The 26,590-nt window shown below is 43.9% G+C and overlaps 2 protein-coding genes across 3 annotated transcripts in view; one reads left to right on the top strand and one right to left on the bottom strand.

Moving 5' to 3' along the window:
* The window catches only part of col6a4a (collagen, type VI, alpha 4a), a 56,967-nt gene extending 46,083 nt beyond the window's left edge, over nt 1-10,884 (top strand). The window contains exons 26-44 of the mRNA XM_058648344.1: nt 68-103; nt 200-262; nt 340-402; nt 629-691; nt 866-928; nt 1,039-1,089; nt 1,201-1,236; nt 1,326-1,388; nt 1,521-1,583; nt 2,241-2,276; nt 2,372-2,408; nt 2,710-2,721; nt 3,867-4,360; nt 5,754-5,844; nt 6,428-7,081; nt 7,792-7,906; nt 8,078-8,241; nt 9,417-9,461; nt 9,708-10,884. Coding sequence (XP_058504327.1) covers nt 68-103; nt 200-262; nt 340-402; nt 629-691; nt 866-928; nt 1,039-1,089; nt 1,201-1,236; nt 1,326-1,388; nt 1,521-1,583; nt 2,241-2,276; nt 2,372-2,408; nt 2,710-2,721; nt 3,867-4,360; nt 5,754-5,844; nt 6,428-7,081; nt 7,792-7,906; nt 8,078-8,241; nt 9,417-9,461; nt 9,708-9,883 — 2,325 coding nt within the window. The 3' untranslated portion in view covers nt 9,884-10,884. The remainder of the gene's footprint in view (nt 1-67; nt 104-199; nt 263-339; nt 403-628; nt 692-865; nt 929-1,038; nt 1,090-1,200; nt 1,237-1,325; nt 1,389-1,520; nt 1,584-2,240; nt 2,277-2,371; nt 2,409-2,709; nt 2,722-3,866; nt 4,361-5,753; nt 5,845-6,427; nt 7,082-7,791; nt 7,907-8,077; nt 8,242-9,416; nt 9,462-9,707) is intronic.
* A 1,461-nt stretch (nt 10,885-12,345) lies between these two features.
* On the bottom strand, nt 12,346-25,997 carry pik3r4 (phosphoinositide-3-kinase, regulatory subunit 4). Of its 2 annotated transcripts, none has more exons than XM_058648123.1 (21): nt 25,722-25,997; nt 24,038-24,762; nt 22,999-23,132; nt 22,594-22,804; nt 22,133-22,525; nt 21,907-22,041; nt 21,549-21,770; nt 21,281-21,454; nt 20,614-20,759; nt 20,125-20,328; nt 16,705-16,906; nt 15,622-15,713; nt 14,784-15,006; nt 14,535-14,700; nt 14,297-14,461; nt 13,879-14,120; nt 13,640-13,771; nt 13,449-13,549; nt 12,896-12,984; nt 12,673-12,793; nt 12,346-12,528 (listed from the first exon to the last, which is right to left on the bottom strand). In XM_058648123.1, exons 2-21 carry the CDS (start codon nt 24,753-24,755, stop codon nt 12,358-12,360), a joined length of 4,041 nt encoding a protein of 1,346 aa, XP_058504106.1. In that variant the 5' UTR covers nt 24,756-24,762; nt 25,722-25,997; the 3' UTR covers nt 12,346-12,357. The 2 variants fall into 2 exon arrangements, with proteins under 2 accessions (XP_058504106.1, XP_058504107.1); XM_058648124.1 differs by having other exon boundaries at nt 13,879-14,090.
* Between the last annotated feature and the right edge of the window lie 593 nt (nt 25,998-26,590).

The raw sequence follows: 26,590 nt of genomic DNA, 5'->3' as shown, positions 1-26,590 counted from the left end.
TTTGAGCTGAATTACAATGATTCTCTACAATGATATTGATTAATATCAATATTGATGTGATGTTCAGGGTCCAGATGGAAGGAGAGGAGCGCTCGGTGAGAAGGTGAGAGAGGAAATGAAACCGCTGATATACAGATATATATAAACACAACTGCTTTATTCCACCACTAAACAACTATGTCCGTGTGTGTGTGTGCAGGGTGTACCTGGACCTCCTGGAGGAGCAGGAGAACCCGGCAGTTCAGGTGCTTCTGGTCCACGGGTGAGTCAGCACAGCAGATCATCAGTCATTAAAGTTTCCTCCAGAATCTTAAAACTCATCCTGTATGGTTTTAACAGGGTTCCCAAGGAGTCAGAGGTCAACCTGGACCCAGAGGAATCCCCGGACTTCCTGGACCACAGGTCAGTCACAGGAGGTCAGGAGGTCAGCTGATCTCAGGGCGACGAAAACATTTTAATGTCATGATAATTCCCTGTCTGACAGCATGACTCAGCAGTTATTTTAACGTGAACTAACTGTCTGAGAGGCTTTCCAGCATGACTCAGCAGTTGTTTTAATCTCTGAGGTGTAAACTGTCGTGTGTTGGTGAGTTTGGGGACATCCAGATTATTATTATTTTTTGAACAGGGAGCATCAGGAAAAGTTGGAGAGTCGGGATTAGCTGGACGTCGTGGAGCTAACGGACAGAAGGTGAGATTATTTAACCTTGTCACCCCGGTAACCATCAGTCTACACAGGACAGGTGAACAGATTAAACAAAGTTTATCAACAGTTCTGATTAAATTGTATTAAATTATACCAGGTTTGAAACTTGGTATAAACTATACCAGATTATAAAACTAACTGTTGCTGTTGTTGTTGAAGGGTCAACCAGGAGATCCTGGAGATAAAGGTGGTCCAGGACCACTGGGACCCAGAGGAACACCTGTACGTATCTGACCATCAGCTGTGTCATATAATCTGAAAAAAAAACAAAAAACAATAATCTGGCTCAATCTCAGTGTCTGTCTCTGACTCTGTTTTATATTCTTTCTCAGGGTCAGGACGGTAAAGACGGTCATGGACCTGCAGGAGCTCCAGGCGTCAAGGTAAAATGATTTAATCCCTTATGAGTCAAATGTTTCTCTGCAGGAGATTAAGAGAATAAATCAGACAGTGTGTGATAACGTCTGCTTGTGTGTGTGTGTGTGTGTTGTCAGGGAGATCCTGGTTTCCCTGGTTACCCTGGTCTTGTGGTGAGTCACTGACACACTCACAGAAACAGGAGATTATTATGGTTTTAGATTAGGATGATGATGATAATGATGATCTTCTTCTTCTTCAGGGTGAGATCGGGCTGCAGGGAACCAAAGGATATCCGGGACGTAAAGGCAACCGCGGTCGAGGCGTGAGTGACCACACACACACGCACAGCACACTCGCGCACGCACGCACGCACACACACACACACACACACACACACACACACACACATTAAAAAAAGAAACACTAAGGTTTGTCTGCGATCTGATCCACGCAGGGAAACTCTGGACCGTCCGGAGAATCAGGAGTGGACGGAGAACCGGGATATGCAGGACACACGGTGAGAAACAGCCACTTAATCCAGATTATTGTTCCATAATCTGTGACACCTCACAGTCCACGGGACCTAAAGATGGACATTTAAACTACATTCAAACTTAAATTAGTTTTAGTAGTTTTAACCATTTAAATCACGGCTTAGATAAAACATTTAAGAATAAAATATAGATTATAAAACCACCTGAATCTTAATCTGAAGTGAATTTGACAGAAATTATAACCATTATCTTGTATACTGGATTTATTAAAACAATCTTCAATCACTTTAAATATTAAAATCAGTGGAGATAAAAAAATCAGATTTATATATTTAAAATAACAAAAGCACTTTAACGTTAATTTTAATCAAGAAATGGAACAAAAAAAAACTGAAAAATGGAGATAATGATAAATATGTTGTAAATGTATATAAAACAATGAAAAGTATCGTTAACTGTGCGGATCTAATAATCACAGGATAGCCAATCCATGAATCATTATTAACTATTTGAGATATCACTTACAGGATTAATTAAAATGCCGAAATAAAGAAAAATAAATAAATAATAACACTCTGAACCTTTTATCTTCCTTGTTGTGATGGTAATTACAGAGAAAAGATGAATCATTTGAATTGTTCATTTGAATTGTTGTTTGAATAGTTTTTTTCTCGTCTCAGGGATCCCGAGGTCCTCCTGGAGGCAAAGGCATGACGGTGAGTAAACACCTGAACACTAGCGCCCCCTGTTGACCTGCTGTATATAGCAACAACAAATAAATCAATAAATAAAATCTGTTTTCTGTTGTCAGGAATGTCAGCTGGTCACATACGTTAGAGACAACTGTGGTGAGTAAACAACACACACACACACACACACACACACACACACACACACACCGCAAGCTAAAATCACTGATTTTCTCTATGAGGTTTGGTGTGGGAGAGTGAGTGGTTTACAAACAAGTGAGAAGAAGCAACAAACATTTTCTTAAGACATGAAAATAACCTTTTAAAGGAAAAAAACACGTCAGTTTTGCGTATAAATTGGCTTCAATTTTACAGTCTTTCTATTTAATAAAATGTTTATTTTGGTTAATTTCTGTAAACTCTGCAGCTCAGCACTGATCGTTCTTCCTCTTGTCCACAGCCTGTGCCATCGGTACGTAACCTTCACTTTTAACAACACACAACAACACAGTGAGTACAAGCTGTTCAGTCGTCATCATCATCATCATCATCATCATCACCAAACCTTCAAGATGGACCACAAACACTTCCTCTGCTCATGTCACGGCTCATGTGTGCTCAGGTTTCATCTTCTCACGTGACCACCTGGGACAGACATTTGTGGAGAATAATGCTAATATTTGATGCTAATATTAGTCGAGTATTCTAAACTAGTGAAAGTAATGCAGGGTTCACTGCATGTTGAGCAGCGTGTTGCACTTAGAGGAGCAGCTTCAAGATTCATTCAAGAAACCTCGTAAATGTCCTCCCATGTGAGGTCCACTTACAAAATTCTTGCTGCTGCCACCTTGTGGTAATAGATGCACCCTAAAATTAGGTTGTCATTGGTTTTGTGTCTTATATATATATTTAGGACTGCAATGAGTATTAGATTAATCATTTACTAAAATGCATCGTCAACTATTTTGATCATTGTTTAATTGGTTTGAGTGTTGTTCTTATTATTATTATTAATAATAATAATAATAATAATAATAATAATCATAATCATAATAATAATAATCATAATCATAATAATAATAATAATAATTAAATCATGTTTCTGTGATTTTTCAGCTTCTTAAATGTAAATATTTTCTAGTTTCTTAGATTTTTCAGCTTCTTAAATGTGAATATTTTCTAGTTTCTGTCATTTTTCAGCTTCTTAAATGTAAATATTTTCTAGTTTCTTTGATTTTTTAGCTTCTTAAATGTGAATATTGTCTAGTTTCTGTCATTTTTCAGCTTCTTAAATGTAAATATTTTCTAGTTTCTTTGATTTTTCAGCTTCTTAAATGTGAATATTTTCTAGTTTCTGTCATTTTTCAGCTTCTTAAATGTAAATATTTTCTAGTTTCTTTGATTTTTTTAGCTTCTTAAATGTGAATATTTTCTAGTTTCTGTCATTTTTCAGCTTCTTAAATGTAAATATTTTCTAGTTTCTTTGATTTTTCAGCTTCTTAAATGTGAATATTTTCTACTTTCTCTCCAGGGATGGGCTCTCCATGTCCATCCCTTTTGACCACAGTCTCAGTTTCTGTGTCTCATCCACAAGCCATTTTCGTCTTTGTTGGACAGATCGGTCTGAGTGTCCCGCCTACCCCACCGAGCTGGTGTTTGGCTTGGACATGTCTGAAGACGTGACGCAGGCCGCCTTCGAGAGGCAGCGCTCTGTCCTCCTCTCCCTGCTGGAGGACATCGCCATCTCTGAGAGCAACTGTCCCACGGGCGCCCGGGTCGCCGTGGTCGGATACAGCGCCTACACCAAGTACCTGATCCGCTTCCAGGACTACCGCCGCAAGAAGCAACTCATTGAGTCTGTGCAGAACATCGCCCTGGAGAGGACGTCCAACAAACGCCACTTGGCAGCCGCCATGCGCTTCGTGGGTCAGAACGTCTTCAAGCGTGTCCGATCTGGAGTGTTGATGAGGAAGGTGGCCGTCTTCCTGTCCAACGGACCTTCTCAGGACGTTAGTGACGTGGTCACGGCTGTGATGGAGTACCGCGCCCTCAACATCGTCCCGGCGATCGTCTCTCTGCGCAACGCTCCCGCCATCAGTCGAGCCATGGAGGTAAGTTTGATTTCAGGATGATCTAGAGCTGGTTTAATCCACGCCCACTAAATCAAGTCCTGAACGAGGCAGCGGTCTGAGTTTAAGGTGAGGGCCGAGAATCGCTGCTGATTTCCTGAATCAATTCCGATTCACAAGCTCCTGGATTTGATTACATTTTCAATTTGATTCAATTCAACGTCAAAGTTCACAAAACCATAGAGTTGATCTTGAACTTCTGTAGCCTTATGAGATTTGAGCAGGAGATGCATGACATGGCATAATATAGTAAAAGGGTTTCATAACTCCATATCAGATCTGTTATAAAACATTTTAATGCAAAGATTTGCTCATTTTAAATGTAAATTCCTTCCAAACAAAAGTCACATTTGATGATCACATTTTCTGCTACGTCATCGTCCTCTGCAGACACAACCTGTGGATTATTTCATCATTTCCTCCCAGATTTAATGAAACAAGCCAGTTTTCAAGGTCAATTGGACACGCCCCTTTACTGTGCCTTTAGCATTTCTGTGCGTTTTTATATTTTATTGTTTTTTTTGTTTGTTGTTTTCGTTCTGTCAGGTGTTACGTTTCTATATTTTATTTCCTCTCTGACATACAGCACTTTGTTTCAGCTGCTGTTGTTTTTAAAGGTCTTTATAAATAAAGTTGGATTGGAGGTTCAGGTTTTAAGATTCATATTTCTGCAGTGATAGTGGTGGTGAAAAGGTTTTAATGCTGCAGCAACAATCAAACCAGTGATGTCTGATTAGCTGCAGTCCTTCTGTCTAGAACATGTGCGCCTGTCAGGATGATTACGCATCATCATCATCATCATTATCATCACCACAGTGACAAACAGTGGTCAGATTATTAGAAACAAACATCAAAGCTGCACAAGTGCTGCCAGATGTTTGTGATGATGATGATGACTCTGAAGAATCTTCATCATCGCGACAGGGAGCTTTGATGTTTTTTGTTTTTTTTTAATTCTTTGTTTTCTGACTTTGTCAATTGCAGACATTTCTTTCCAAACCACATGAAACAGTCACATTTTATGAACTTTTACACAGTTTGGGAGAAGAACAAAGTGCACAAAACCGCAGAAAATATTATCTCAAGTATGTCTAGAGGGGGTTAAAACAAACCAAATATACAACCAATAATAATCGATAAATATATTTATATTTATTTATGTATATTTATTTATGTATATATATATGTATATATATAAGTATATATATATGTGTAAATGTTGTTTGTAAAATGTTCTAATTTCTTTAGAAATCCGAAGTTTAAATCTGTAATCAGGTTAGGCTCAAATCCAGGGTCAAACGCACACCGTTGCATTAGAACTCTGATGTTTATTTTCAGAGTTAAGTTTACAGAGATGTTTATTGTTTCTCGACAGCTCGATGACTCGGGAAACTCCATGTTCACGGTGCTGGGGAGAGACATGGCCGCCGACCTGAGGAAGGTCAAGAACTGTGCCATCTGTTATGGTGAGTTTATGTTGTTGTTATTATTTTAATTAAATGTCATGTCGTTAAAACGTTCTGGCTTCACTTTCACTTGTTTCCGTTTGTGTATTTAGTGCATATGTTTGTTATCAAGTGCTGCACTCACATACAAGTTTATGATACTTTGACTGAATAATGAGTGAATTTATTCAAAATAATAAAGTATGAGTGATTTTCAGGTCGATTAGAAACAGAACTTTAAATAACTTTTTAATTTTAGACCGTGTTAGATCTCATGGTGAACTCCTGAAACACACTGTAAATCCTTTTAATCGCTGAGGTTAATTTACCACGGTCTAAGTTTTACTTTAGCAACAACTGAGTGGACGTTAAACTGTGCACTGATGTTACAAATTGTCGCCCCCTGATGGACAGTCAGGAGAATGCAGGTTTCAGACGCTTCTGCATTGGCTCCACTATTTGGACACAGAAACTACGCCCGTGTTGCTTAACAGCAGTTTGAGTTGTGGGTCTTTGGTTGAAGCAGAAACTGGAGCAGATCAGCTTTAGTTGAGGTTTCAGTGAATGTGTATCAGGTTTCTCAGAGATAATTCTGATCCTTCAGACCCGTGCCGGCGTGCGGAGGAGTGCGCCTTCATCCAGGAGGTAATGAAGCCTCAGGAGGTCGATGTGGACCTGGCCATGGTCTTGGACAGCTCCAGGGAGATGCAGGCGGACGAGTACTCTGGTGCCCAGCAGCTGCTGGGCTCCGTGGTAGAGCAGCTCGCCGTGAGCTCACAGCCTCGCCGCGCAGGGAACCAGGCCCGGGTGGCCGTAGTCCAGCAGAGCGGCACTCAGGCTCCAAAGGTGGAGTTCAACCTGCAGAGCTATCAGGACCACAGCATGATGAGGACGCACCTGATACAGAAGATGGAGCAGGTGGGCAGCTCCTCGGCGCTGGGACAGACGCTGGAGTTCACGCTGAGGGAGGTTCTGCTGAAGGCCAGCCAGCCGCGCAGGAAGAGGCTGCTGCTCGTGGTGGTCGGCACCCAGACGTCCTACGGGGACCGAGCCAAGCTGCAGTCCATCTCCCAGCAGGCCAAGTGTGAGGGGGTGGCGGTGTTTGTGGTGACAGTCGGTGACCGCTACAGCCGCGTGCAGGTGGAGGAGCTGGCCAGTTCACCTGTACAGCAGCACCTGATCCACCTCGGCAGACTGAGGGTGGACGAGCAGGGCTATGCCCAGCGCTTCCTCAGGGTCTACCTCAGTGCCCTCAACAGTAAGTTAGAAAACAGCACAACTGAGGTTTTTATAGTCGGCGCTGACTGCTTTATGAGCGCCCCCTACAGTGACAGACAACATAAGACAGGCATGGTCGCTCTCGTTACAACTGTGTTTCCCCTTTAACAAAAATAATCACCCAATAAAATCTACGTCAGTTTAAGTCTACGATATCTTTAGAATGTGTTCACGTCTTAATCTCACTGTGAGACAGACTTTTCCAACAGGAAACTGAAGTTTGTAAACCACTCACTCTCCCACACCAAACCCCATAGAGAAAATCAGTGATTTTAGCTCGCGGGGACACAGGAGCTGCTGGTCCTCTGCTGCCTCGTGTGGTCACTTTGTGTCACTGAGGTCAATCTGAACAAAGGATTTCTAAAATAGAATTAACAAAATAAGACATTTGAACTTAGTGAAGGAGGCAGCAGTGGATCAACAACTCCTGTGTGTGTGACGTTAAAATCACTGATTTTCTCTATGATGTTTGGTGTAGGAGAGTGAGTGGTTTACAAACTTCACTTTCCTGTTGGAAAAGTCTGTCTAACAGTGAATATTGTTGACTTAAGTTGGAGTGGTAGAGTAAACCATGTCCTCACTGCTTACGTCACTGCCTGTCTCCACCACAAGGGGGCGCACAGAGCGCAGTCGGCTTTAAATAAGAAGAAGCAAAAAAAACTGAACTGACTTTGTTTTTTTATATTTCAGAGGGAATCAACACTTATCCTCCTACATCGCTAAAACAGACCTGTGAAAAGCTGGGAGGAGGACAGGGAGGAGGACAGGGAGGAGGACAGGGAGGAGGACAAGTCATTGTAGACGGGTAACTGCACACGTCACATTACACAAGTTTACATTAAAGTGTGTTTACGTGTGATTCCGCCCACTGCTGTCAGGTGAATATAGAAGTTCACTGCACTGATATGAACAGTAGGGGGTGCAAATGTTAAAGCCTGGGTCACCATCTGTTTTTATCACTGCTGTTGATTGACAGTCAGGGGCAGGTGGGGCTGGGGGCGGACCTGGAGGTGGAGTTTGCAGAGGAGGCGGAGGAAAGGTTCCAGGAGCAGAGGAGAGGACGGACACAGACGGGACAGGTGAACGTCATCGAGACTCTGAGCAGAGGAGACGGACAGAGAGTGGTGTTAGGAGTCAAAGGTAACACACACACACACACACACACACACACACTGTCTAAACCTAACCCTTAACCTCAACTCAATTCTAATTCTAACCCTTAAACCAAGTCTTTAAAGGCCTCAAAAAGTCCCTTAAAGTTGTGAGAACCAGACGAAATGCTCTCACAAAGACTACTGTATATTTGTCCTCGCAGCACACACACACACACACACACACACACACACACACACACGGAATGCCTAAACCTAACCTTTAACTTAACTTAACCTTTAACCCTAACTTAACCCTAACCTACACACAAATCTTAATCCTAACCCTTAAACCAAGTGTTAACCTTTAAAGTTGTGACAAAAATCCTCTGTTTTTTCTCAGCTTCGCTCACTGCTGTCTTTTCTCTTGATCACGTCATTAACTCTGTGTTTTCATTGGTCGATAAAATCACTAATCCTAAACCTCACTTAACGCTGCTCGCTCGCTCGCTCTCTCTCTCTCTGCTGTGACGGTTGCTGTGGCAACGTGAACGTGGATGCTGCATGTTTGTGGACATTTGACACCAACAGTAAGTTCTGACTCACACACACTGACCTTTACACTGACCTTCACCCTGACCTTCACTCTGACCTTTACGCTGACCTTTACACTGACCTTCACAAACTGACCTCCTGACCTTCACCTTGACCATCACCCTGACCTTTACTCTGACCTTTACACTGACCTTCACAAACTGACCTCCTGACCTTCAACTTGACCATCACCCTGACCTTTACTCTGACCTTTACACTGACCTTCACAATGACCTTCTGACCTTCACCTTGACCATCACCCTGACCTTTACTCTGACCTTTACACTGACCCTCACAAACTGACCTTCTGACCTTCACACTGACCTTCAGCTTCAGGATATTATGAAACCAACGTTAGCTAGCAGTTAGTTGTTAGCATGTTGAGCTCCATTCTGTGTTTTTCTACCATTGTTAGCTCTTAACGATGACTCAGCATAAATTCAGTTTCCTCAGTACAGTTTTGAATGATCCGTTAAGTTTAATGGTTAACTGTTGTTAGATTCCTGTGGTTGTGTCGTCAGCAGGTGGCGCTGTTTTAAGAATAATAAAAATAATGACGATGATAATAATAATAATAATTGTTATTAGTTATAAGTTTGTTGTTGACTGTTTTTATTTTTCCTCCCACAGACGCAGACGTGTCGACGCTTCGGCTCAACAGCTTCACCTCTAAAGGTAAGAACTGAACCAGAATCACAGTCTAAGAGTCAGATCAAAAGAATCAGAATCAGAGAATTAATTCCACTACTTGTTTTAGTTCTTTCATCAGAATTGTTTTACTGATATTATTTATTGATCCAATTGATGAGCAGAAAAGTGAAAATACAGCGAGAAAGTTTTTAACATCGTAAACAAAAATATCACTAAAGGAACATGGTCACGATGTGATGTGTCTCTCATCTGTCCCTCTGTGTGTCTCAGACGCCTGTTTCCAGGTCCAGGATCCTGGCTCGTGTCAAAACTACACCATGTTTTGGTTCTTTGACACCGAACAGAACGAGTGTTCTCGTTTCTGGTTCGGCGGCTGCGGCGGCAACGAGAACCGCTTCAAGACGCAAGACGAGTGCGAGAACCTGTGTCTGACCAAGAGTCGATGAGGACCACAAGGTCACCACAATGTCCCCACACCGCTCGCACAGAGACACTTAACATTTATCAAGTTCAGGAAACGTCAACTTTCAGGGGAAACGATGGAGGTCCAGTCCAGTCCACTTCAGTCCAGTCTAGGACGAGTTAAACTAAAGTCACCTTTGTTGTTTTTCTTGAACGTGAATGTTGCTCCTGTAAAACATGGCCGACGCTCGCCGTTGTCCATCAAACCTGGTGCTGTTTGTCGTGAAGCAGGTGGAGACTCGACGAGTCCAACCACAGAAGAACGTTTATGTAACTGAGCTTTGTTTCCACGGCAACGCCGTTTCCATCACAACTAAAAAAACAACAAAAAACGACCCTGAACGTTACACGACCCAAATTGAAAAACGTTTATTTAATTAATTAATTAATTAATTAATTAATTAATTAATTAATTGTTTTATTATTTTTAAATTTCTATAACAACACAAAGCAGATTTTCGACGGAATGAGTTAGAGTTTTGACGTGAAATTTTGACGCAGACACGCGGCGAGGAACCAGTAGAGGGCGTGGAGTCACGATCTTCAACTGTATGAATGTCACAAAGTCAGGACTCAACGTTTTCTTCTGATGTTTGACTTTTTGAACTTTAGCCTAAAAACACAATATATTGTATCACATTTTTTTAAACCAGACTCCCGATTTCTTTTATTACTGAATAATCGATTAGTCCATAAAAGATTCTCAGATTCAGTTTGTGACAAAGAATCAAAATCAAATCTTCATATTTGAGAACTAGAATTACAGCTTTGTGACTAAATCGGCCATTTTGTTCAACAGTTGTGGTCAGGTGTGACATCACATGCTCCGCCCCTTAACCCAGCCCCGCCTCTTCTCACCCATAAACTGTTAAAAAAAACAATCTTTCTCAGGAGGAAAAAAAAAGCCAACCAGAATCAAACTTTATGTAGTTTTGACTCATGACTTCACCTGTGGAATAAAACTATACTGTTGTTTACGACAAAAGTGTTTCTTGTTTTTCTTTCTTTGTGTTAATGAGCCACAGCTTTTTTACATTTACGAGCAAAAGTTTACGAACAATAGCAGAGGAAGCAGAATTTGTGTTTTTGTATTTATATCTTTGTGGAGACTTTTTGTCTGGTCCTCACAACAAGGACTTTTTCATGGTTAAAGTTAAGGTTAAGCACTTAGTCGTGTTAGTTAAGGTAAGTGGATGTTTTCTGTCTATGAGGTGTCCTCACTAAGACATAAAAACAAGTGTGTGTGTGTGTGTGTAGTTTCTGTTCAGTGTCTGATTTGTTACTCGACATAAACACAGCAGCTGCAAACTGAGCCTTAAAAGGTCTGAAGTGTGTGTGCGTGTGTGTGTGTGTGTGAGAGAACAAGGAGGTGTCATCTGTGTTTTATCAAACTGACTCACGGAACTGTACAGAAAAAAAAACTGACAGGAGGTTTCTGATTGGTCGAGATGGAACCTGTTCTCTGTGTGTGTGTGTGAGAGAGTGGGAGACTCCTGTAGGATTGTCTCTGGTGTAAACTCCAGTCGTCGTCATGGAGACCATTTCAGAGGCTCTGGTTAATGTCACAGGTCAAGTGTGGTTGTATGAGTTACACTGACACATATTCAGCACAGACTTTGCTGAGAGCGCCCCCTTTTGACTATGACTTAAAAAAAAACAGACTATCCCTTTGTTTTGGTAAACGTTGAAATAATTGGTGAAACACACGAGAATGCAGATAAAACATCCGATTTTATTGACCAGACAAACCGTGACACAGGTATCTTTATATAACTTTCAAAATAAAGTATGTACACAATCTGACGTGACGGTTTTGGTTTTAACGGTTATTTTGTGGCGTGAAGACGTTTGATGTCGCTGTGATTCTGTTTCATCAGATTTAAAGTGACTCACATGATCATCAGTATTGATTATTAGGTTTATTTCTTTTTTCTTTAAATTAATGACGGCCTTAAAGAGAAAATATTGATTATTGATGAGTCTGAATTGATGACACAAAAGCTACAACTCATGATTTTTCTCGTTAGACGTGAAAAAAGACGGACATTTGACATGATTTTCATGTTTTTTCTCGCATATATTTCTCTTTTTTTTTCATTAAATCGTCCGCAGCTACGAAGAGGCGGGAGCAAACGTGCCACTGTTCGCGTGTCATTGGGAGCAGCCGTCAGTAGGAGGCAGCAGCGAGCAGCTCCAAACAGTTACAGACGTGACGTCATTTCCTTAAAAGCATGTGACAGGAAGGAAGTGACGCAGACACAGACACACAACCGGAAACCCGATTTGTTCAGACTTGGTGACAGGAAGTAGCCGCACTTTCTCGCATGCGTAGAACAAATCTGGTTTTCGGTACAGATCGGTTTGTTTACGCTAAGAGACAAACGTGAAAATGAAGAAACGTGATTCGGGATTCTTCCGTGTTTTTGTTTTTTTTCTTCTTTTGTCCGTCCGTCCGTCTTCACTTCCAGACTTTGACGATTCCGTCTCTGGACGAGGTGACGATGAAACCCTGCGTGGTCTGGAAGGTGGCGATGTCGGTGATGATGTCGTGGTGTCCCACAGGGAGGGATTCTGGGCCGCGGCGAGGCGAGTCCTCCACCACACCGCTCTTCTGTTTACTGTGGATCTCCTGCACACACACACACACACACACACATTCAACAACCGTGTTAGTGCGTCACAGGTGCATGATGGGAAACACACGCACATAAAGTGTGCACTGTTATAGTGAGTTTGAGGCTCCGCCCGTGTGTGTGTGTGTGTGTGCGTGCACCTGGACGACCTCCGTCCCCTCTATAATCTTCCTGCTATACAGGACAGACGGACAGTGCAGCGAGTCGTTGGCTCCTCCCGCCACGATGTAGGACCTCTCTGGGTACGCCAGGTCCCAGAACCTGGGGACAGAGACACCACGTCAGGACACGCTGGACGCTAACTGTTAGCACGCTAACTTCAAGTAGAAGCAGGAAAAATCACAGGAGTTAAAATCAGGTCACCTGATCCTCATGTCTGACCCGGCCGTCAGCAGCAGAGGATTCCCATCAGCTGGACTGCAGTAGATCCCATGAACACTGTGAGGAGACGGCTACACACACACACACACAGCAAAAAGGTTTATTATCAGTAAAAATAATAATAAACAAAAATACGACGGTGAATATAGATAGATAGATAGATAGATACTTTATTCATATAAACGCGTTTGAGCTGCTGCTAAAGGAACAGCAGCGTACGCGACTGAAGCTAACACTTCAGCGTCAGTGTGAAAGCAGCACAACTACTGTTAGCATCAGAAGCTAACACTTCTACTTCCAGTAAGTTCCAGCAGGCGCTACATGAAGAGGTGCAACGCAAGCTAACAGTTGTTGTGGTTAGCTATGTGTAGCTACTTTTAGCATCACTCAAAAACAAAGCAAACACTAAGACTGATGAAATGTTTCAGCTCTGTTAGCAGCACTTTAAAGAAGCTAAAGTTTGTTATGGTTAGCATGCTATTCCGTCCAGGTGTCGATAAAATAATGCTAACGCTAATGATTGCTACACACACACCTGCATCTCAGAGAGTGGAGGAGCAGAACTCGCCCACAGTGTGAATTTACGATCTCCTGTCTCCATGTCCCACATAGACACTTCATTGTTTCCTTGGACAGCTGGACACAGACACAGAGACATTTTAATGTGATTATTAAAGGGATAGTTCCAGGTTTTTTTGTGAGATTAAAAAGGTGTCGTCCTCTCACCTGCGATCACAGACGACTGGTAGAGCGGATGCATGAGCAGTCGTCTGATTCGTGCTCGAGCAGGGTGGGTGTGGTTTGAGATGGGGAGCTGGAACCTCATATCCCAGCATGCCATGGTGCCGCTGCTCGTCCCTGTGGAGGAAAACAAACGACTAGAATGTGAAGAAACTCTTGTTTTTGTATCAAAATAACTAGAACAGAATTTCGTTCCTGAATGTTTGACGCAGACGCAAACGCACCCAGACAGAGCCAGCACTGGTGCATGTCCACGCTGAACGAGGTGATGAGACCGAGACGCAGGTCGTGGCGAAGTGTCCACGCGTTAGAGTTGGAGCGAAGGTCCCAGCCGACCAGGGAACCGTTGACCGTCGCGTACGCCAACACCGACTGAGCGCCAGAGTTAAAGTGATGGATGTCCACAGCACAGCCGTCCTCCTGCAGGTCCAGAGACCTGGGAGTGAGACGGGAGGACACAGTGAGGCTGAAGATGAATGTGACGCATATGAAGGAGTGAGACAAACACAGTGAGAACGTGTGAGAAGGACGAGACTAAGTAAGACAAGGTGAGGAGAGATGATGAGGCAGTGAGACAGGTAAAGAAGGGTGTACAGGTGAGAGAGTGAGACAGGTGAAGAAGCGTGTGTTTGTTTTTCTCACCTCGTCTGAAACGGCTGAACTTTAGGAGACTTTGGAGGTTTGTTAGCTTCCACTGCTAACAGCTGGATGGCGCCGTTGTCCGACGCCACAGCTAAGTAATGTGACCCCTGACAGAAGGTCAGCGTCTTCACGTGGCCGCCGATACGAGAGTACGTCAACACCGACCTGCGGAGAAACACAGACGTTAGCCGTTAGTCGTTCTCTCTGTGCTGGAGTTTTGTTTGTTTGATATCGCCACCTGGTGGTGGTGGTCTTTCCCTCCATCTTCTGACTGTCCCACACTTTGACCGTGCCGTCATTGGACGCCGTGGCAAAGATGGAATGTTCGTCCGAGACTCGGATTCTGTTGACGGCAGCTTTGTGTTCGTGCAGGTGAGCGACCAGCAGACCTTTAGGATGCCAACCTGAGGCAACACACACACACACACACACACGTCAGGCCGGGATACGCGGTCGCTATGGCAACCGCTGCCGGGCGCGCACTTACCGGGCGGAGGAGGTCGACTCTCCCACTCGGCGCTCTCCATCATCTGCTTGGCCATGCGCTCGGCGCTGCACTGCTCCCTCTTCTGCTGCACCAGCTGCTGTAGCTCCGCCTTACACGTGTTGATGCGGCGCTGGTAGGCGGGGCCACTTCCCACCGACTGTAGCACGGGCACCGACTGCGTCACCGCGCTCTTCCTGATCTGACCGCCTGCTCCGTCACCCGCCTGTGAACGTGTGACAGCGTCAGTGTGGTGACAGGGTGAGGGTCAGTGTGGTGACCGGGTGAGGGTCAGAGGTCAGTGTGGTGATTGAGTGAGGGTCAGGGGTCTGTGGTGACTGAGTGAGGGTCAGTGTGGTGACCGAGTGAGGGTCAGAGGTCAGTGTGGTGACAGAGTGAGGTTCAGAGGTCAGTGTGGTGACCGAGTGAGGGTCAGAGGTCAGTGTGGTAATCGAATGAGGGTCAGAGGTCAGTGTGGTGACAGGGTGAGGGTCAGAGGTCAGTGTGGTGACTGAATGAGGGTCAGAGGTCAGTGTGGTCACTGAGTGAGGGTCAGTGTGGTGACCGAGTGAGGGTCAGTGTGGTGACCGAGTGAGGGTCAGTGTGGTGACAGAGTGAGGTTCAGAGGTCAGTGTGGTGACTGAATGAGGGTCAGAGGTCAGTGTGGTGACTGAATGAGGGTCAGAGGTCAGTGTGGTGACTGGGTGAGGGTCAGAGGTCAGTGTGGTGACAGGGTGAGGGTCAGAGGTCAGTGTGGTGACAGGGTGAGGGTCAGAGGTCAGTGTGGTGACTGAGTGAGGGTCAGAGGTCAGAGTGGTGACAGGGTGAGGGTCAGTGTTACCGTGGTGGGCTGAGTGGACGGTGGCTCCTGGGATCCAAACATACTCTTCCACTCCTCGTTCATGGTGGAGTCTTGTTTTGTGTGTTTTCTCGCTGAAACAAACAAACAGATGATATTTCTCTTTGTCACACAGAAGCCCCGCCCACTGCTCCAGTTTTTTGTCAGCGCAGTGATAATAAAAACCTCTTCTGTGTGGTTTCATAGAGAGCTACAGCAATATGAAACCAAATAAGATGATGATCCGTCGTCGTTATAAACGGCTGATTCTGAACAAACTTGTGACGCGTTCTAACACACGTTTAGTGTTGAAATTTAAACACAACACAGAAACATATTAGGCATTTTAGAGGAGGTGGAGCTTGACTTATTGTCTTAGAGAAGTCGTCTCTAAAGTGAAACTCATAAAACACATCATTATATCTTTGTATTTAACATGTGATGATGATGGTGATGACCAACCAAACACCATCAGTATGAAAAACATAATCATCTGGACTTTCATTATTTTAGTTACAGTGTGGAGTGAATGAAAGGACCATGACTAATGTGGGACAATGGAAGAGGAAGAGGGAGTTCCTTCGAGCTCCTTTTTATCTTTTTTAATGTTCTATCAGCAGATGTTCAGAAACATCACACAGAGTCGGTTATTATACGTAATCACCACATTTAGATTGACATTTAATCTGATGTGATGGTAATCTGGTCGTATTTTTTTCTGTATTTTAACTTATTGTTTTGTAACCATTGTTATCGTTATAAATATGTTGCAGAAAGACTGGAAACTTTTTCATAGTGTTTTTCATAATCTGCTTGTAAATTGAATCTGTTTTGTTTTTAACTGCGTAACTTTGTTAAGTGTTTTCTTGAAAAAAAAGGGATTTTCCAGGTTGAATAAAATATGGAACTGTAACATAATGTCCTGTAATTATTGTATTGTAACTCACCGTTTTGTAAACACTTTGTATTTTATTGAAATGTTTGAGCTGTAACATATTTTTCTGTCTCTGTGGTTCCACGTTAGTACTGGTGATTTACAGCAGGGGGCGCTGCAGGCAGCAGAGCCGTGTGATCGTGAGTCGTTACCTCTCTTGTCCTCGGCTTCAGCCTTAGGTTTGACCAGGTCGACTTGTCGCCCGGTGATGCCCAGCGTGGCGAGGTCGATGACGCCGGTAAGCCCCGCCTCTCCCATGTGACTCTGCTCGCCCATGTTGGCTTTGGCTTTATTTGACTTGAGCATGAAGTCTTTGAGCGCCAGCAGTTTGTCCTCCTCCGCCTCCGTCATCCCCTGATCACAGGAGGAAAACAAACAAACGCAGGTCAGTGACAGTGCTTTCACGCGGTTGCCAAACACTGGGTGGATCACAGGAGGGGGGTTTTTGGAACCCCAAGCATTTCAGCTGAGTCATGTTGTGGACTTTTTATTTCTTCATTTCTGGAGAATTGTGGTTTTGAAATGGCTTCATAGTTTAAAAGGTGTAAAAATGACTGATATCAGTGATATCGGTATATATACTTGCGTCAGTGATATCATGATATCGGCATATATACTCACGTTAGTGATATCGGCATATATACTCACATTAGTGATATCATGATATCGGCATATATACTCGGGTTAGTGATATCGGCATATATACTTAGGTTAGTGATATCATGATATCGGCATATACTTAGGTTAGTGATATCGGCATATATACTCAGGTTAGTTATATCGGCATATATACTTAGGTTAGTGATATCGGCATATATACTCGGGTTAGTGATCTCGGCATATATACTCGGGTTAGTGATATCGGCATATATACTCGGATTAGTGATATCGGCATATATACTCAGGTTAGTGATATCGGCATATATACTCGGGTTAGTGATATCGGCATATATACTCGGATTAGTGATATCGGCATATATACTCGGGTTAGTGATATCGGCATATATACTCGGGTTAGTGATATCGGCATATATACTCGTGTTAGTGATATCGGCATATATACTCAGGTTAGTGATATCGGCATATATACTCAGGTTAGTGATATCGGCATATATACTCGTGTTAGTGATATCGGCATATATACTCGGGTTAGTGATATCGGCATATATACTCGGATTAGTGATATCGGCATATATACTCGTGTTAGTGATATCGGCATATATACTCGTGTTAGTGATATCGGCATATATACTCAGGTTAGTGATATCGTATATACTCGTGTTAGTGATATCGGCATATATACTCAGGTTAGTGATATCGGCATATATACTCGTGTTAGTGATATCGGCATATATACTCAGGTTAGTGATATCGGCATATATACTCAGGTTAGTGATATCGGCATATATACTCAGGTTAGTGATATAGGCATATATACTCAGGTTAGTGATATAGGCATATCCATGCTGTTATTCATCCATGAAGCTAATGATTGTGTGATTGTTTTTCCTCAGAAACAGTAGAAATAAAAAACTGCTCTGCTCCTGCTGTGACCCCCGGGGACTTTTCTAGTGAATCTGGACTCAACATGTGTTCATAGAACATCTGTGTTCATCACATGACTTCCTGAGAAGGAAAGGCAGACGGAGCCAGAAGAGGCTTCAGTCTTTGGGGTTTGGGATTTTGAATAACAGGAACAATGTGTGGGAGAGTCTGAGAGACTGTGGTTCATCAGAATTTAAATCTCTGGTTCCTCATTCACATGCTCATGTGTCACAGCAGATGAAAACAGGGCAGCTGTTATTATTATTATTTTCTTGATTAATCGTTTAGTTGATCGGTGTTCGTCAAACCTGGAAATGATGATGTTCTCAAATGTCTTGTTTTGTCCACTAACCAAAATCATTGAGTTTTAATGATTTCTTTATTATCCAGAGCAAAGAAATTAAGAAAATACTCACATTTAAGAAGCTTAAACAATCCGAAATATTGTTTTAATCATGAAAAAAGCTTCAACTGATTATTCGATTATCAAAATAGTTGTCGATTAATTTAGTAATCGATTCATCGATTAATCATTTCAGCTCTAAACAAGACCAACAAACTGGTCCTGGTCTGGTCAAGAGTCTGTGGCCCTCACAGAATCAGAAAGCATCATCATTCTTCTTCATTTGCACATTAATCCTCTATTTACGGATTCACTTACCAATAAAAAAATAGGCTTTTTTAATCTCTAAATCTATAGAAGCCCGTTTCTGCCAGTGAAAAAAAGAATAAGTGGAGGCGTCAACAATATGAGATCAATTCTATCATAATTTCTCCCTTTCATCTCATAATATATAATTTATATATTTTTTGTATGTTATAATTTAATCATTTTTATCTCAAGTTCATCTTTTTTATGTCAATTTCAATAATTGTATCAAATCTTTTACTTTATATCTCATAAATTCAACCCCCTTCCCCTCTTAAGGCTTAAGAAAACAGACTTCCATAAAAATGTGACCTCATGTCTTGTAAAAATCATTTCATCCTTCATAAGAAATGTAAAGATAATCTGAGATAAGAGCCCAGTAAATCCAACAGATGATAAAGCCTGATAAAAACTACAGCTGAACTCCGTCAACGTGAATCATCGTCCCAGCTGAACCAGGCCAGGGGTCAGAGGTTCAAACACTGGACTTCATCATGTCTGAGTCACACATTTCTGTCCTCATTAGCATGTCTGATTTATGTACAATTCTCATTGTTGATATTTGGAAATATCTGTGGCTCTGCTCAGACCACACGCCCACACACACACACACACACACACTTAATATTTTTCTACTGAGGTTTTCACAGTAGATCTTGTGTCTTCTTTGGAACTACTGTGTGTGTGTGTGTGCTGAGTCATGGTGGTGATGATCATCTACAGGTGAGATAACTGCCGAGTCATGATAATGATGGTCTAAAATTGAGATGACTAGTGGCGATGATGGTCTACAGGTGAAATAACTACTGAGTCATGATGACGATGATGGTCTACTTCATCATGTCTGAGTCACACATTTCTGTCCTCATTAGCATGTCTGATTTATGTACAATTCTCGTTGTTGATATTTGGAAATATCTGTGGCTCTGCTCAGCCCCCACACACACACACACACACACACACAGACACACACTTTATATTTTTCTACTGAGGTTTACACAGTAGATCGTGTGTCTTCTTTGGAACTACTGTGTGTGTGTGTGCGTCAGTCATTCCCATATGAACACATTGGTCCAAACAACATTCGATTTGAAAGTTGAACAAACAGCTTTTTCTTGACTGTGGCAGTAACACTTTCATCTGTCAGCAGCAGATTTATGCCAGGAATAATCTAATGATCAGTGAAAACACACATGCACGCAGAACTGTGATGGTGCACATGCACTAAAATCTAACCCACGAGTTCATCTGCTGATGTGGCATGTGTGTTTTTACAAACTGTGTCTGTGAGCTCAAATCACTGATTTTCTCTGTGGACTTTGGTGCGGGAGAGTGAGTGGTTTGTCGAACAGTGAGTTAGCGTCGTGGTGGTTCTGACCTGTGACAGCAGCTTCTTCAGCAGCTGAGCGATGGCTGGGTCGTCAGGAGTGGGGCATTCTGGGATGGAGCCGACGCGCTTCTTCTGCCGCAGCAGCAGGTGGCGAAAGAGGCTGGCGATGTCTTTGGAGCGCAGTGCGTAGTCAAAGATGGAGCGACTCACGGGCTCCTTCAGGACACTGAGCAGAACCAACTCCTTATCAATCTGAGGAGACGAGGAGAGGGGGAGAGAACTGCTGAGTCATGGTGGTGATGATCATCTATAGGTGAGATAACTGCTGAGTCACGATCATCTACAGGTGAGATAACTGCCGAGTCATGATAATGATGGTCTAAAATTGAGATGACTACTGACGATGATGGTCTACAGGTGAAATAACTACTGAGTCATGATGACGATGATGGTCTACAGGTGAAATAACTACTGCGTCATGATGACGATGATGGTCTACAGGTGTGAGATAACTGCTGAGTTATGACAATGACTCACCTGGATGATGGGCTGGGTGATGAAGGGGCTGAGGTGTGGCATCAGTTTGCAGTAGACGTCGGCCACGTTCAGGTGCTGAGCGACCACGGTGATGAAGCCCACAGCGCCGTAACGGATCCACAGGTTGGGATGACACAGGAACGGAGCTACGGCAAGAGGGAGGAGACAGACGTCATCAAAGGAACTTTACCTACACCATCTTTTTTGCTCCGTTTCATTTCATTTTCATTTCCCTAAATACGTTGGCATGTGGGCCACACGGTGGTGTAGTGGTTAGCACTCTCGCCTTGCAGCGAGAAGACCCGGGTTCGAGCCCCGGTTGGAACAAGGGCCTTTCTGCATGGAGTTTGCATGTTCTCCCCGTGTGTGCGTGGGTTCTCTCCGGGTTCTCCGGCTTCCTCCCACAGTCCAAAAACATGCAATGTGGGGATAGGTAAATTGAACACTCTAAATTGACCATAGGAGTGAGTGTGAGAGTGAATGGTTGTTTGTCTCTATCTGTGTGTGGCCCTGCGATGGACTGGCGAACTGTCCAGGGTGTACCCCGCCTATCGCCCGATGTAGCTGAGATTGGCACAGCACCCCCCGCGACCCTCTGGTTGAGGATAAAGCGGTAGATGATGACTGACTGACGTTGGCATGTCTGCCGTGACGTCACCGCTCTTACCGATGTCGCCGACAAACTCGTAGATGTGCGGCTTCTGCAGCAGACCCAGCTGACACATGCAGGTGAGCGCGTTCAGAGCTTTGTAGATGACAAACTCCTCAGTGTCGCTCAGACCCTGCTGCAGCAGTGGCTTCAAGATGGACGAGCTCTGCCAGCCCACGTACGCCGCCACGCCTTCATCGTGGCAACACAGAGACAGAGGGAGAGAAGAAGGGTGAAATTTACACCAGCGAGAGCTCATTGTGTCACGGATTTTGAGGTTTCTTACCAACGATGCTGTCAAAGAACGCCCCCCGCAGGTGCCAGTCGTTCTTGTCGTTGAGGAAGGTGATCATGTGGGACAGCAGGACATCGTTGGCCTTCTGTCGGCCGAAGAAGACGCAGAGGCGCGTGATGCCGTTCTCCATCAGCGACTGCTTGACGATGTTCTCGGAGTCACTCAGCAGCGTCACCACCTTCTGCTGCACCATCTCATGAAGAGCCTGCAACTCTGAACGTCACACGCGCACAGCGAGTTCGTCACACTGACACACAGCTACATGTTTAACGGTATATTTAACTCTGTGAGGGAACCTCTGTGGTGAAGAAGCGCGCAGTCTCTTTAAAGGTGCTTGGAGTTTGCATACCTGAGTCGTAGTTCTCGTTCGGGTGAAGTGTTTCCTCTGCGTCCTCGCCGTTCAGGTCCTGCTCATTGTTGACGTTATTCTCCTGAACCAGCTCCAGGAAACGCAGCGCGCTCTCTGCCAGATGAGCGATGTTCTCTGAAATGTCGACCGACACCGAACAAACTGTTCAAATACACATCAATACACCAAATTAAATGTTCAGCACAACTTCCTGTCCCTCACTGACCTGCGTACGCCAGCCTGACGATGGTGGCGTCGTCCTGTGCGAGGTGCGCGATGCCCGGCAGGATGTACTCTGGGTAGATGTTGACATCGTTCCTCGGCACCTCCTTCACCAGAGCCAGCACTTTGGCCAGAGTTCGCACGGCCTGAGCGCGCACGCGTGGCACGGTGTCGTTGCTGAAGTGCAGCAGGTACGGCGTGATGCGGTCCAGCAGAATGTCGACACTGAGCCGCGGAGCCAGGTGGAGGATGAGCTCCAGGGCTGCGAGTTTGGAGTCACAGGAGTGAAGCGTCTGCAGACAGGAAGTGATGACGGACACCAGGACGATGAGGCCCTGCTCCTCCCTGGAGCTCAGCACAGCCTCGACACCTTCCTGCGACAAAGACGAGGAGGAGCCTGAGGAGAAAACACATTCTTAAACACTGCAAATGAGATGCTACAGTCTCAGGTAAGACTCCTCCCACCTCCTCGCAGGTTGTGCAGGATGTTGTCGAGGTCTTTGCGGATGACGAGGACTCGCTCGTCGGCGGACTGGAAGGTCTCCTTGGCGAACTGAGCGATGTACGGCTGTAGGAAGGTGTAGAAGATGTCGGGGAAGGCTTTCCCTCTCTGCTGCTTCAGGTACTCCTCTGCCGTCAGACGCTTCTCCGGCTCCCGTTGCACCATGTGAGTCACCTGAGACACAGAGGTCAACATTTTCTTATTCCATAAAAATGATTCCATCACCCGAGTTATGGAAACTGGAACGAACCTGACGCAGTTATGACATCACATCCAGTTCAGAATTACGAGTCAAACAGAACAAACTTTTCCACAAATGTCAGACAGTGTCTCTTTAAACCCGATGGTCTAAGATTCAGAATCATTACCAGCTCTAAGATGCTGTGGTCTTCGATCTTCATGAGGACATGCTCCGTCTGGAAGTGGCCTTTGCGATACGCGAGCAGCTGCGACAGGTCGAAGAGCGGCACGCCCTCGGTGAAGAGCTCTGCGATCACGCAACCTAAAAATCACAAAGAAGTCAGTCAGCAGCAGTACACACACTTGTTTTCACATTTTAGACCTTTATGTGACTTTGACACTGATGAACTGAAAAATACCTTTACTATTAAATAACACAGGTTCAAACCTGAGCAACAAATCACCAAATCCTTTATGATACAAATCTTAATGAATCTTAACCTTAATGATACGGTTTTCAAAAAGTTAAAAACAAAGAGTCAGGAAAACACAGCTCTTAATCTCTGGGTTAAACTCAAACTCCTCATTGATCTCAGGGCTTTTTAACGGTGTGTTTAAGGACATGAAAGGGTTGGCTTCACCCTTGGCTGATAAAATCTACATCATTTTAAGTCTACGATATCATTAAGAACATGTTTCACGTCTTTATCTCACTGTTAGACAGACTTTTACAACAGGAAACTGAAGTTTGTAAACCACTCACTCTTCCACACCAAACCTCATAGAGAAAATCAGTGATTTCAACCACACAGCACACAGGAGCTGCTGGTCTACTGCTGCCCTCTTGTGGTCACTTTGAGTTAAATCTGAACAAAAGATCTTAAACACAGAAGTGACAAAATAAGACATTAAAACTTAATGATGGAGGCAGCAGTGGATCAACAACTCCTTTGTGCTGGGATGTTAAAATCATTGATTTTCTCTATGAGGTTTGGTGTGGGAGAGCGATGGGGACATAAACTTAATTTTCCACCTGGAAACATCTAACAATGAGATACAGACGTGAACTTGTTCATAAAGATTTATTTAGTTTAATCAGTGGAGACTTTTTGTGGCTTAAGTGTTTAAAATCAGTTCTTCCTTGTGTCCCTGCTTGCACCCATGTTTCCTGCAGCTTCTCGCACAGTCGGCACTTTCCCTTTAATGCTGCGTTCTGCCTCAGTTTACCTGCAGAGAAGATGTCCATGGCCTGTTTGAGCTCCCCTCTGCTCCTCTGGTTGTTGTTGGTCAGGTCCACCAGTGGCGTGTTCTGGTCGCTCTCTGTCGTGAACATACTCCCGTCCACAAAGCGCTCCGGCGCGATGTAGCACGTCCTCCGTCTGGACGTGTCGAAGAAGTAGTTGAAGTCAGCGGGGTTGTCCTCGGGCAGATACGTGGGCTTGAAGCTGGCGAAGTCTGTGAGCAGCACCCAGTTCCAGCTGGTCACCATCACGTTCTCTGTCTTGATGTCCCCGTGGCGGACACCGGATTTGTGTGCCTGGTCGACAGCGTTGAGAATCTGGAAGGCCAGCCAGCGCTTCTCCACGTTATTGAGGAACGGGCGGGTGCTGATGCGGTCGTACAGGTTATCACGGACATACTGGCGGAAGAGGATGGCGGCCTTTTCTGTGAGGGAGGTTTTCTGGAAGGGCAGGCAGTTCTGGCAGGAGTGGAGGCGGATCTTCAGCTCCTCCAGCTCCTGTTTGTAACTGGTGAGAGGCAGTGACGGGTCCTGGATGGCAAAGACTTTGACCACCACTAGGCCTTCCCGGTGTTTGGCGCGGGCCACCTTGAAGAAGCGCGTGCTGCCCAGGCTCTTGTCGTACTCATGGTCGTGGATGTCGGAGAAGTAACTGTCCACAGACAAGATTTGAGACGGGGCGATGCCAGCCAGCTGGTTCCCCATCTCACTTCTGGAGAAACAAAAATCAGCTTTAAAACAAGTCAACGTACAGAACGGACTATAAAGGAATATGGATTTTGAGTATTTTACAAACTTCAGTTTCCTATTGGAAAAGTCTGTCTAACAGTGAGATAAAGATGTCAACACGTTCTTAAGATATTGTAGACATCTGTAGATATTTGTTAGATGAGCCTTTTAATAAGCTCACTGCTCCACTCACTCTCCCATACCAAACCCCACATAGAAAATCAGTGAGGAGTCTTTGATCCACTGCTGCCCCCATCACTGAGTCCAAGTCTTCATTTGTAAAATTCAGTGTTTAAAATGCTTTGTTCAGATTCACCTCAATGACACAAAGTGACCAAATGAGGCAGCAGTAGACCAGCAGCTCCTGTGTCCCACACGCTAAAATCACTGTTTTTCTCTATGGGGTTTGGTGTGGGAGAGTGAGTGGTTTACAAACTCCAGTTTCCTGTTGGAAAAGTCTGTCTCAGAGTGAGATAAACTGGTTCTGAAGATATCACAGTTATAAAGGGGTTGATGGTGGCTCAGTGGTAGAGTGAGTTGTCATTTAACTCATAGGTTGTGGGTTCGATTCCCGGCGCTGTAAAACATGCACCACATTTTTAAAGTTCAAAGTTTTACATGACAGTTGCACCAAATTGTATTTGTTTTTTTTCCTCATAACTCCACCTCCAAGTGGCTAAATTCTGTCCCTGCTGGCAGCCGTGTTTAAACTCGCACTGCGTGAGCCTCTGTGTGTGTGTATTTTTATTGATGTGTAATAAAACCAAACTCCTCTGACATGTTTGTCTTTTTCATTACGGATAACAAGTCATATAAATCAGTCCTTACCAAGGTAACTTAGCATTGAAGCTAACTGTTAACCCATTAAAATCAGCCTTTTAATTTCACAGCACCGTTAAAAACGTGAACGTCAATGAAAAGACATCCTAAATGTAAAGTTACCCGCTGAAGTAGCTGCTTCAGCCGCGGCTCCCTGGACTGTTGTTGTTGAGTGATCGTCGTCCCTTCACTGACTCTGCTGCTAACGGCGGCTAATGCTGACAGCAGCCTTCACGTGAACCGTGTCGCGGCTAAAATAAACCACGAGAACCGCGGGATAATAATATTAATAATAAAACAACAATAATCACAATTACAATAATAATAGTAATAGCAGTAGCAGTCCGTGTGACGGAGCTAGCAGCTAACAAAGTAGCTGATTCCAGATGTTGTTGTGAATCCGGGTCACAGCGGAAACACTGGTCTCGTGGAATCACTGCAAAGATCGTCTCTACAGAAGAAGGCGCACTCCATAGTCTAAATAAATATCAATAACTTTTTTAACTTTTGTTTTTGTATTGTTTCTTTGTAATGAGCCGTCTTTCTCTCTACATTTTAAACGTTATTTTGTCTAAATACGTCGTGTTTTAAAGGTTAATTCCACAAAAATACTACTCAAAAATTTAATATTTTCATTTCACTCAAATGTTACTTGGTGTAAATACTCACTTTATTAGGCACGTCACACTGACGACGATGAATAAAAAATCAGAAATACAGAATCATACAATAAATATAATGTTATATATATATAGTAAGGTGAAGTATATGTGCATTATAACGCACACATTACATCTATCTAGTACCACTAAACTACATATTTTGATCTAGTCCATGTATGTTTATAAACATTGTTCCATCTAACACATCCCAGGTTATGTCTGTGTGTGACTATCTTCCTCTTTGAGTTTAGGATTTTGTAGTCTTTTTAACATATTTATTGTAGAACATTCCAGCAAGTGAAACTATTACTCTATATATTGTTATATGTG

The sequence above is a fragment of the Solea solea genome, chromosome 13 (genome assembly GCF_958295425.1).
Source record: "Solea solea chromosome 13, fSolSol10.1, whole genome shotgun sequence".
Taxonomy (NCBI): Eukaryota; Metazoa; Chordata; class Actinopteri; order Pleuronectiformes; family Soleidae; genus Solea; species Solea solea.
Note: the sequence above shows the minus strand (reverse complement) of the source record. Positions and strands in the feature narration are given on the sequence as shown.